Below are 12,408 nucleotides of genomic sequence, written 5' to 3' on the forward strand. Positions count from 1 at the left end.
TCAAAAATCGATACTTCCTCCACAGAATTCTCATATTTAACCCCACCAAAATGTCTTTCTACATAAATCTGCATTCAAATTTATACACATCATTCACACATCGATTCAAAATCGATACTTCCTTCATCGATTTATCATATTTATCCCACTGCAGCAACTCTTACTCTTACATTTTCACCATAAATCTGTTGCACGCCTCAGTTGCCCCATTACCGCCACATTAAAGTCCCCGTCCCATTTGGGTGTTTCAGCAGCTTCTACAGCAGCTCCTGCCCCCCAATTGGCTACTCGCCCTTCTCTGCCCCACAATCACACCTGCCTTTAGCTGGAGTTATGACAACAAAAGCTGTAAATTAACATTCGGGGCCGCACCACACACTTAAAAGGAGTTCAAGAACATAAACAAGCTGCAGACGATGCGGATGGACAGCCAGCCGCCAACCGCCAGAGCCAATCAACTTACAAAATTCGCGGTTAACCTTCCGCCAGAGATAAAGCGAAAAAGAGAGGGGAAGAAGGGGAGAAAAGAGTCGCAGCAGCAGTCGATGATAAAAGTAAAGACCACCGCACATAAACCCAGTTTACGAAATGAAAAGGAGAAATACTCGTACAGAGAGAAAAACTGCAACACTTCAGACAGAAAAGAGGCTGGTATACGACCAGGGGAATACCCTATACTCCGCTTTGTGTGTATCTTGTGTACTAATTAGAAAAATTCAAAAACTATTCTCAGCATAGGGGGAAAATGAATGACAATACGTAAAAGGGTATATAAATTCCTTGGTTTTCTTACCCAGTTTAGATAATATCATCATATACAGTTCTAGTAAATATTCCTATATCTTTAAAATAATGGGTCATACAACTACTTTTCACGATACACACATACTCGATTACATAGAAATCATAATATGGCAGATGATCGAATTTCTCCGATAGGAGTTAACACTTCCTTCAATCTTTAATTTCTCTGTTCAATCAAATACAACTCCAACTATCCAGGGTATTACAACGCGAAAAAAGAACAGCCAATAAACACAAAAACCGCAAGCCGACGTAGTCAAAATAATAATGAGCCCCTCCAACATTTAAAATGGTTTATGAGACAGACAGACAGTGTGCTCCAAACCAAACCGATCCACCGATCCAACGAGTCTCTGAAGCCTTTTCTCAGCCTCAACCTCAACCTCAACCTCTTCGTCATCGGCTGTACACCTACGGTGGTGGTGCCCCCAAAGAGTCTTTGGCGAGTCTTTGATTTTTCTGGGTCAAGCTACACGCGAAAGCAGCTAAAAGAAAAGAAGAAATGTGTGTGTGTGTGTGTCTGTCTCTGTGTGTGTGTGTGGTAGAGTTCAAAACGTGCCTGGGTAATATTGTTCAAAAGACATGCATTGGCCCCCTCAGTACTCTCCAAAATAAGTAATACCCTGCCCCTAACCTTTCCCTTACCGCTCTGTGATCTGCTCTGCTTTTTCTTTCAGAAACAATTTCCGGTGTTGGCCTACGTTGGGTTTTGGGAATGGTTCGGTTTTTCGGGCTGCAATTGCACTTCGCCGAAATGAGTGAGTCAGACGGTTCGAATCTGGTAGCCAGGGATCGGGACCGGGAGAGAGGCCCCCAGAGAGCCACTTTGTTTCCTCTCCCCCTACCGTTATAGTATATATGAAAGTAGTTCAAGTGACCAACGGCGCCGTTACATTTCACTGGTTATGAATTGAAGTGGTTCGCGGGCACCGTCCAGCCACTCGGAGCCGAAACTCAGTCACCTTACCCTCCTTCACCCCTTGTTGGGTCTTCTACTCCACTCTCCACTCCTCTTTATTACTGTACTTCGAGGCGTTAATTAAATTGTTTTGATTTTGGGAGGCTTGAAAAAGTCTTCCGATTCAAGTGGTGTGCATTGTGGAGAGAAGAAAAGGGGAATTATGGCAGCTTTGCTGCTACGGAAATGAGGAGAGTTCTTACATTGGATACATACTTTTACTTACAGATATAATGTAGATTGGGATAAACTGCAATTTAAAGATCGGTCAAAGTGTCAGTCTTTGGTCATTGTGAAATGGATATTGAATTAAAAACAGTTGAGAATATTTCGCTCCCAAACGAAATAGAAGAGCGATGAAGGATGCGCTGGAGAAGAGAATCAAACAGAATTAATAAAGAGACTCGCACTGTTGCTACCCTGCAGAGTACCTTTTGCACACATGATACTCATGTAAGACGCATTCAGTTACGGTACAAACTCTATACAGGAAATAAATACAGAGAGAGCGAGAGGGACCGAGTATATCAAAAATAGATCATTGCTGTTCGTCTTCTACTACTAAATTTCATTACTCTAAGTCTAATATGCCTCTTCTCTTTAAAAGGGTACTTCAATAATGTATCAAAAGAGAAGAGAGGAAAGAGGAGGAGAGAGGACGGATAAAATGGCAACAATAACTGCACATTCAACCCGACAGCAAAGTTAAGTATCAAAATAAATCGAATCAAAATTAATACTTAAAAATTAAATTGAAACTATCTTATCTCTCCACTTACCATTTTAAAAATGATTAAGTATTATATTCCAATTGTCCGATTTTTGTTCAGTCTAAAAGATTCTTCTTCGGGGTGGATGTTCCCTAAAGGATTTTACGTTGTTGTTGCGACTTTTTTTGTTTTTGTGGGGGGATGGCCCACAAGGCCAAAGCGCTTTTTTATTAGTTTTCTATAATAATTGATTATTGTTTGCACACATATTATGATTAAACACTAAACATTTTTCATTCAATATTTCTTGCGTAGAAAATATGTGTAGATTATTTGTTGCACAATTGAGGCATTTTTCGAAATTATTGCACGAGAAAATTGCAGTCGCAGCTTTGATTTTTCACCTGTGAATTATTAACGGTAAATTACTCACTCGCACTGGTGGTACACTGGCATGGGTGGTGAGGAGGGTGGGAGAACGAGAATGACCAGCAAATGGACAATAAAATAAACAAACTGCAGCTACACTGTGCGCAAGGTGAGAGAGAGAGAGAGAGAGGTGGAGAAAGAGAGGCCTTGCTAAACTTGTTGAAGTTGCAGTTGCAGTTTTTTCTGCACACAAACACACACACACACACACACGAACCATTCCCAATAAGAACCTACACACGCGCATGCAAGCAGTAGCTTTCTTTGTGTGTGAGTGTCTGAGAGCATCGACTTTCTTTAGCAGGGTTTCCGGGCAAGAGAGAGAAAGAGAGCCAGAGAGTGTGGACTGTTCTTTTGATTTTCAACATTTTATTTGCACAACGTTTTGTTGCTGAAGATTGTACATTTTTGCTGCCTTAGTTGACGTAAATTTAATACACAACAAAAGTTTGACCACCAAAACGGAACGTTCTTTTCTCTTTTTGCACTTGCTTGCTTTCTTCGATTCTGCCACTGTTGCTGTTGTTCTGCCGCCGTCGCAGCTCTGCCCTCAGCTGGCGTTTTATTTTACACGACACGACAGCAGCTATCTCACTCACGCTCAAGTTCTAGCACCGCTCTTGTTGCGTTTTTCCTCACCTTTTGCAGAGTTTATTGACATTTTCAGCATTGGCTTTGTGCGCTGCTTTCTTCCTCTGCCGCTGCGCTCTCCGTTCTACCTCTCTTGCTCTAACGCTCTGTGAGTATTCGTGTGTCTCACTCTGCCGCTTAACACTTGCTTTTTTGTTTACAATAAAGAATAACCTTCAATTTTATCTTATTGCGCGCCCGTCATTCGCTATATTTGTTATACTCGTCTTTCGGCACCGCTTTTGGTTTGGGTTTTGGGTTTTCATATGCAATTGGAATAAAACCTGTGCGCTCTTTGCCTCATTTGAACTGCACTTTTGTTTGCGGCCTTGCGGCTGCATTGGAATGGGGTTTCTTTTTTGTTTAATACAAATGATAGCCCACTTAACTTTGCTTCAGCCACCATTGCACTATCATACATTATTTGTTATATTTCCGCATTTTTCACTATCTTGTCGTTGCTTTCGTATTTCTTTGAATTTTGTTTACCTGGGACTTCGGATTTATGGGCGCGCGGAGCATGAACGATCTAAAAGAATGGATGACGGATGACGGTGGAAAGCAGACTGGATAAAACAACGGAATTGGGAAACAAAAACTAGTCCCATTGTGAATTGTAAATTTGTCCTATTGTGAATGAGTAAAAAAAATATACCGTGAAAAAATGCACTGAATTATACCACCTCACTTTTTTAAAATATACCGTAAGTATACCAGATCTTAATTATTTCCTCGATTTTGATATTCTGATTAATATTACCAGCTTGTTAATACTACCAGCACTAACTTCTTTAAAACACCTCAGACTCATACTCATTTTTGAGTTGCAAGTTAGAGTATGCCAGATAGCATAGCCTGTGCTGTAGCCATTAACTTTTGTCAGCTGACACCTGTTGGAGTGCGCCGAACATTCAAATTAAGCCACTATTTATCTCTTACCAGTTACAGCTCACAAGAATCTATTAAATTCAATTTGGAAGGGTAGATGAAATTACTTACGAGATTTCCTCCTCTAATTACTTTTGTTGCCTGTAAGTAGACCCTGCTTAAGCTTAAGACTCAACCCATTAAAGACCTCTAAATCAATTATTAGGCAACATTTTGGATTGATAAATTGCTGGCATATGCAAATGAGAATTGGCCTGCAATCCGCCTCCTATGTAAATTGCATATTATTAATAATTCTGAGCAAACACACACACCCACACAAAAGCTAAACATAAAATGGTTTATGATTGTTGTATATATTGTTAAATATGGTTAGCTAATTGGTTAATTAAGTTGGATCGCAGATAATCACATGTAGGCAAGCCATTTTGCTTTTCGTTGGCTTTTTGGTTTATTTGCTCCCCTTTATGCTCTGCCTCTTTGGTCACACACCCAACCCAATCCCAACCCATTCCCATGCTCTTCTCCCATCCACCCAGCCTGTCTGATAAAGTGGGCTAAGCAAATTCGCGACACTGAATCCGCCTGAACTCATTTCGCTGCAAGTGAAACACGCTTGCAAAAGGGGTCTGCTCCGCTTAAATGCATTAAACATTAACAATACATCAGATCCAGCCATGATTAGTTTAGTTTAGACAACAATGAAACAATAAACAGAAGAAAGAAAAAGCACTCTGTCACCTTTTTGTGTGTCTATCGTGTCTGGGGCGTCGTTTGCTGAAGGTCACAAGTAGCCGGCAGCAGAGGGAGCAGAGGGAGCAGAGGCAGACAGCAGGCATCATCTATGGATGTCTGTTCGAGAAATCAATTCAAAATTCGAAATATATATGTAAAACAATCAAAACTCGTGAACCCGACGCTAACGAGGGGATAACGAAGTGGGGATGCCCTTCGTTGTGGGATTATTAAATACAAAAATTAACAAATAAAATTGTTTAATAAAAAACAGCTGACGTAAGCATTATTTTTAAAAAATCACGGATAATTATCGGTGATAACAATCATCTGTAATAAATTGTTTTAACAATTATAATTAGAATTATCCATGATTATTCTTTAGCAAAACAAAAGTTTAAATATTTATTTTCTAATACATCAAATAAAGAAAGAATTATAATCGAATTTAATTGTTTCTAAAAATGAGTTAAGTCAGGATATTCTGATCTATTAGGATACTTCTATCGTGTTTTGTTTTTGATGAATGATTCCCGTAATTTGAGTAATTTTAATTGCTTCTAAAAATTGGGACTATGGGATATATAGCAAAACCTAATTAAATTGCTGCTAAATATAATTGAAGTTCTCTTACATATCTTATTGTATAGGAAATTGAGAAGCAATTTTTAGGGCAACCTTAATAGCGATCAGGAAAGGACTTCCCTCATAACGATTCCCTTAATACCTTGATTCAAGTGCTTCCAATATGATTGTTCTCGCCATATACGTATCTTGTGTGTCCAATTTCTTATTTATTGTTATGTATGCATTAAATTGATACTTTTTGATCGCTTTTAGTCAATTCCCACATGATCTTCTTCTTAAAAAATAAACCATCACTAAAACTTAGACCATATTTTGCTTGGCTACGATGAAAGTAGTACTCCGTGCTCCACAGCAATCAGGCACTTTAAATCATCAAAACACCCTCTTGAAGGGCACTTACAAAAAAGAAAAGAAAAACACCACCTCATGATTGAGTAAAAGTGCACACAAGAGACATACGACTCAGAAATGAAACTCCCCCCAAAGGGAAAAGTGAAAATATATTATAAATAAAATAACAAATGAAAAATAAAGCCACAGAAACGTCGCTTGGGCTTGCATTTAGTTGATGTCTTCATCGGGGGGTATTACACACACGAAACGGGCAGGACCGAACAGACAGACAGAGAGGCAGCTCCACAGAGAGGTAAACCCATTGACCGTGTGGCCCGGAGCGACCCTAAATCATATTCAAATTAATTAAATGACGGCCGTTTGCCGGCGGCCAGGGCAGGCAGGCAGGCAGCTGCTGCGGTTTCATTAGTTCATTAGTTTACAAGTTCACTGAGATTAAAAATAGTAAGTCTACCAGCAGCGGGCATCCTTGAATAGTTTGTTGGTTGAACAAGCTGCAGCGACGGCGCTCAAGCATGTAGTTTGTGGCCATTAGCACCGGCTAATAGTTAAATCAGACAAATTTCCGCTAGCCAAAACGAAGTCTGGTCTGCTCTCAGATTAAAGAGAGTGTGGGGGTAACCTTTGACTTTTGAATGTTTCGTGTGTGCGTGTGTGGCCCTTAAATTGGTTGTGTACACACTTCACACACAGCACACGGCACACTGCACACTGCAAATGCAAATGAGCGTTGGCGTGTCCAAGTCCGTGCTGCTTCGAGTTGCCCTGTTGACATTGCAAAACCCCCAGCCAAATATCCCTCCCCGCCACAGTTCGATGGCGGTACGATATGTGCGATAGCAGGTGAGCGGCGGATCTACTGCCTCTACGCACACGCACACGCACACGCACACGCACACGCACAAGCTCAAGCCGGTAGCAAAAGATAGTGAGAAAGGGAGAGAGAGAGAGAGAGAGAGAGAGAGAGGCGGCGAGCGATTGTTAACCCTTAGGGGGAGTTGTGGGGCACTTAAACTCGTTATGAATATGAAATACATACACAGATTTAAAGCACATATTTGTGAATAATACAAAGGCCAATGTGAATAAAGATAATCCGAAATTATGATTCGTATTGATATAATAAATATACCTAAAGATATAACGATCCCAAGTAAAAGTGTCCTACAAATTTTAATGTTTCTTCAACTTTGAACATTTTAGAAAAATGATTTTTTTGGCGTATGGTAATATTTTTTAGATGTGAACCGTTAGTGGCATTTATTTTAAACAAAATAGGCCACTTGCTAGTGTTTCAAATACTTCCAAAAATGCCAAAAGTCACAAAATTCTTGTTTACGAACTAAACAAATTATTTTGTTGTCTTAATGCGTATTCTAGGTATGAGGAAGTGATCTACTCAGTCAGGCCTACATCATGGTTTTTGTCTATTGCAAATTCATTGCAAAATACTGCCACTTGTCGCACAGTTTTAATCGGAAGTGTTTCTACTTTAAAGCTTAATTGCTTTACAAATCAATCAGAATAAAGAGCCACATTAGTGGCTCCCAAAAACACTCCCTCCACTTAGGATCTTCAAAAGTTGTGCAAAGTATTAGCACAAAAATAAATTAAAATAAATTAAACAAAATCATTTGGGGCACATTTACACGCCCACTGGGGGGTTAATGATCGGCTCTCATCTGCTTATAAAATTAAACGTTTCGCCTCTTCTGTGACAAGCAAAACGCAGACCGATACACCCCAAAGAAAACGAAGAGTCCGAACAGCGAAACCGAAACGAGACGCATCTTTATGCCAAGTCTGAACTTGGGAATTTGTGGGTATAAAAGTCGCCGGCCATCTGCAGTGGGTCATCATTCAGCTTCAGTCTCTCTTGGCCAAAGCTTCCACTCCACCAAATCCAACGAACTTTGGGAAACTCCCCCCGTTCCAACAAATCAACAACAATGGTGAGTGGAGCGTATAGCGATCTTCCAGTTTGTGGCCTGCTAATGGGTTAATCTCTTCCAGAAACTCTTCGTGTTTGCTGTGTGCGCCATCGCGGCGGTTGCTGCCGATGTCTCCCATCTGAATCTGGGCGGTGGTGCCAGTGGCTACTCGTACAACAAGCCCTCCCCATCGTTCAACATTCCATCGGGTCCAGGTCCAGTGTTCTCTGCCCCGGAACCTCAGTACTCGGCGCCAGCACCTGCTCCCCAGTACTCGGCTCCTGCCCCAGCTCCCGAGTATGTGTCTCCCGTTCAGGACTTCCCAGCACCTGCTCCACAGTACTCTGCTCCTGCCCCAGCACCTCAGTACTCTGCTCCTGCCCCAGCTCCAGTCTTCTCTGCTCCCGCACCACAGTACTCGGCTCCAGCACCTGCTCCTCAGTACTCTGCGCCTGCTCCAGCTCCCGAGTATCTGCCTCCTGTTCAGGATATCCCTGCACCAGCACCTCAGTACTCTGCTCCTGCTCCAGCTCCAGTTTACTCTGCACCCGCACCACAGTTCTCAGCTCCTCAGTACTCTGCGCCTGCACCTGGTCCTGAGTATCTGCCTCCTGTCCAGGATATCCCTGCTCCTGCACCTCAGTACTCGGCGCCAGCACCTGCACCTCAGTACTCTGCCCCAGCGCCTGCTCCTCAGTTCTCGGCTCCTGCTCCAGCTCCCGAGTATCTGCCTCCTGTTCAGGACTTCCCAGCACCTGCTCCACAGTACTCCGCGCCAGCTCCCGCACCACAGTACTCTGCTCCTGCCCCAGCTCCAGTCTACTCTGCCCCCGCGCCACAGTACTCTGCCCCAGCACCTGCTCCTCAGTACTCTGCGCCTGCTCCAGCTCCCGAGTACCTGCCTCCTGTTCAGGATATCCCTGCACCAGCACCACAGTACTCTGCTCCTGCTCCAGCACCTCAGTACTCTGCCCCTGCCCCAGCTCCAGTCTACTCCGCACCCGTGGAGCAGCAGCAGCAGCAGTCGTCTGGCTACCAGTACAATGTGCCCGCCAAGCGGTTCCGCTTCTAGGCTGATTGCCGATCTGTGATGTCCACAGCCATTCACGGGAGAGCAGAGGAAAGGAGAGGATCGATTCCGATGGCTTGTTAAATTAACAAGCGGCCTGCTCTCTCTCTCCCTCCCACTCACTTCATTGTTGTTGATTATTTGTTGTTACACAAAGTTCCCGTTGAGATTTTCTAGCTAATAAATAAAATAAAATTTAAAAATACAAAAAAAAACCCAAAATAGTTCGATAATTGCACAAGGAATCCGATCGATCGATCGCTGCCTCTTCCAATCGAGTGTTATGCGATTCGATTGCCTATAGATATTTAAATTGAATGCCATCAAAATTCAGCCATAAAATTCGCATAAGTATTGGCCAAAAAAAAGTCGCCCAACAACAATTAAGATTACACAAAAATGACCTAAGGTGTAGGCCATAACAACGCAGGCATTGGCAATCGTTACGGGCAGAGAGCAGACCTCATCGAGAGCTCTCATCGAGATCTCACTTATGCGGCGAGAAGAGTATTTGCAGTGCTCAATGACACTTGAAGCAATAGATCAGCCTCTAGCAGGGCCTTTCCAGGTTAATCCAATATTTTATTTACAATTTGAGGGGATTTACCTGAAGGGGAACCTTCAAAACGCACCTCGAGTCTGAGGAAGAATATTTGTTGGTAGCAGAAGCATCTGGAAATTATTCACACAATTTAAAGGGAATATTTGGTAAGACTCTAAAGGGGCCATTAAATAAGAGGCCATAATGTACATAATTTTTGTTACACTCTAAAGCCGCGGTTGAACCTTCAAAACCAGAAGTCCAACCCATATTTGCCAATTTGCGCATACACATTGCACTTGAAAAATATCAATACGAGTACTCGTATGATCTTTACGAGGCCGCCAATAGTTATTTTCTGTTTCTTTTTTTTTTTTGCAGTGAGGCAAATATTATTTGTAGGTTGTCTGACGGAAGGCACTGTGTATGGTGGAGCTCTGTATTTAGCACCTAAGAAGTAAATATGCAACAGTTTTCGGTTGTTATGGGAAGTGCAAGCAATGAGCTGAGAGCAATCTGCATAATAATAAGTGGAATAAATAAAATAATAGTTGGAATAGGAATAAATCCATGAATTGTGTACATACAATTAAAATCAATTAAATGAGTTCCATTTTGAGAATCCCCTGAAAATGTAGAGATTTTTATGGGATTGACCTAAAAAGGCTACGTTCAATAAATATAGTTTTATTAATTAAATTTACACAGAAAAATCTACTTACAATTTGAATGCAAACGAGACGTTATCTATGTGGCAACTGCATTTCACGGTCATTGGTTTTAAAATAATTAATGTTACTACGTTAATTCATCAAACTAGTGTAGATTATGACAAAATGTTTTATAGTTAGCTGTAAAGAAAAAATGTACAAAAACTCTAGGCTTTTTAGCACCTCAAACATAAATGTTTTACCCATGGGTAAGTATCATTTTCTTTTGAATACCATTAATATATGGGATATGTGTCGTAGAACTGAAGATTCAGTTTTCTTTTGGCATTCAATTACACATAACTTTAAGCCACAGACGCGACTAATGCCATTAAGCAAGTAACCTTTCAGCTCAGCTCTGATTTGTGGTGGCCCTCTATGCAAATGTAGCTATACATTTTTATGCTAATTGGCACTCGTACACACACATAGTGCAGATCAGCAAATGTTTGATTTCCATAGTTATATATTTTGGCAAACATTTCGGTGTTTGCGAATTTCTATGCGACTTTCTAAAGCCGATTAAATAACCTTCAACAGAGATGTCAAAATCATTTAAAAGAAAGATTTATTGGTATTTCATTTTGAAATCATATCATGCCTTATTAAATCCCGAACTGTTTTTCAAACCATCTAAATATAAATCGAAGAGTTTCTAGCAATTATGAAAGTAAAACCTGTTTGCTGTTTCCTCTACAATTGCCTTGTCGTCAAGTACTTACGCGTACTTACGCCAAAATAAATCTTGGTTAATGCCAAAATGTTCTTCAACGACCTCCAACTGGTGTGGTAAGAAATTGTTAATGGCCACAGCAAAAAAACAAAAACCACAAGTTCAGTTTGGATTTGGTAATAAAAAGACAGCAAGAAGTTAAATTAATGTTTCGTATGTCGAAATAGTTCGTAAAGATGATTTCGAATCCTCCAATATGAACATTTTCAAATTCAAATATTTTGCAGCTATTCTTGCCAATATGAGAACGACCCCTATTTAAAAAGGAGCTGAAGGATTTAAAAATAAACATTAAAAAAGCAAATTAGAAAAAAAATGGAGTTTAAACTTAAGACTCCGTTTTTTTTCAGTAAAAAAATATAAAAATACACGTAAAATAAACATAAAATAATAAAGGAAAGAATAAAAATATTAACAAATAAAAACAAAATAGAGTGGATGCTTCAGTTTTAGTAGGCGCCAGTTAGGGACAGATATCCAGACTTGCGGGCTCTAAATGAATCCTTATACGAGCTGCAGCTGTTAGAATTCAAGCGAGAAGGAACGTGTGAGACGCTTCTTACGCGTCACAACTTTTATACCCGCCACCCAGTACTACATCTGCACCTTAGCGGTGTTTTGTCAAATTTTACATATTTTCTTCATCTGCTACACTTCTCACACCAACACGCTCCTTTAGCTCGCCGCCCTTCCCTAGACCCACACACTGCAGACTCGCTGCAGAGGCAGAGGCAGTGCCCGCACACAAACAAACAAATATAAGCTGAGGGACGGGGTGGGTTAAAAGTCGGCAGAGGCAAAGGCAGGGGAACGGCAGAGGCAGGGGCCGAGTGAAGCAGAAGCAGAGTGTGAATGAGAGAATGTGGAAAGAACAACAAAAGCTGCGGGACAGGGTGGGTTTATCCAATGATCCAATCGGATCCCAATTTGGTGATCTGATAGATATGGCCATTCCCACCTTCAAAATTGTAGATTTGGGAGGTTTTCGCCCTTTTACGGGGGCTTAAGGGGGCGTGCACACAGCAGTCTGGAGCCAATTTTGTGGCTCTAGCTTTTATGGTCTCTGAGATCCAGGCGCTCAACAAGACGGACAGACGGACGGACAGACAGACATGGCTCAATCGACTCGGCTATTGATGCTGATCAAGAATATATATACTTTATGGGGTTGAAAACGTTTCCTTCTGTGTGTTACATACATTCACTTTGTGCACAAATACAATATACACTATTTACTCTTCGAGTACCGGTTATAAAAATAAAGTACTTTAAACCCTACTTTTTGCCACAAAAAAAAACATTTCCTTATATAGTTATATATATATATA

General features: G+C 41.1%; 2 protein-coding genes across 3 annotated transcripts in view; one reads left to right on the forward strand and one right to left on the reverse strand.

The window, feature by feature from the left end:
* LOC117587954 (nuclear hormone receptor FTZ-F1 beta) overlaps window positions 1-4,132 on the reverse strand; it is a 29,225-nt gene extending 25,093 nt beyond the window's left edge. Inside the window, exons 1-2 of the mRNA XM_034278957.1 lie at window positions 4,021-4,132; window positions 2,542-2,876 (exon numbers count right to left, since the gene is read on the reverse strand). The gene's annotated coding sequence lies outside the window, so the exon portion shown is untranslated. The remainder of the gene's footprint in view (window positions 1-2,541; window positions 2,877-4,020) is intronic.
* A 3,834-nt stretch (window positions 4,133-7,966) lies between these two features.
* LOC117588021 (leucine-rich repeat extensin-like protein 3) lies at window positions 7,967-9,285 on the forward strand. 2 transcript variants are annotated; one of them, XM_034279060.1, is made up of 3 exons: window positions 7,967-8,048; window positions 8,110-8,586; window positions 8,671-9,285. In XM_034279060.1, the coding sequence occupies exons 1-3, from the start codon at window positions 8,046-8,048 to the stop codon at window positions 9,097-9,099; spliced, it is 909 nt and encodes a 302-aa protein (XP_034134951.1). In that variant the 5' UTR covers window positions 7,967-8,045; the 3' UTR covers window positions 9,100-9,285. The 2 variants fall into 2 exon arrangements, with proteins under 2 accessions (XP_034134951.1, XP_034134950.1); XM_034279059.1 differs by having other exon boundaries at window positions 8,110-9,285.
* The last annotated feature ends 3,123 nt before the right edge of the window (window positions 9,286-12,408 follow it).

This window comes from Drosophila guanche, unplaced genomic scaffold (genome assembly GCF_900245975.1).
Source record: "Drosophila guanche unplaced genomic scaffold, DGUA_6, whole genome shotgun sequence".
In the NCBI taxonomy this organism is placed as follows: domain Eukaryota; kingdom Metazoa; phylum Arthropoda; class Insecta; order Diptera; family Drosophilidae; genus Drosophila; species Drosophila guanche.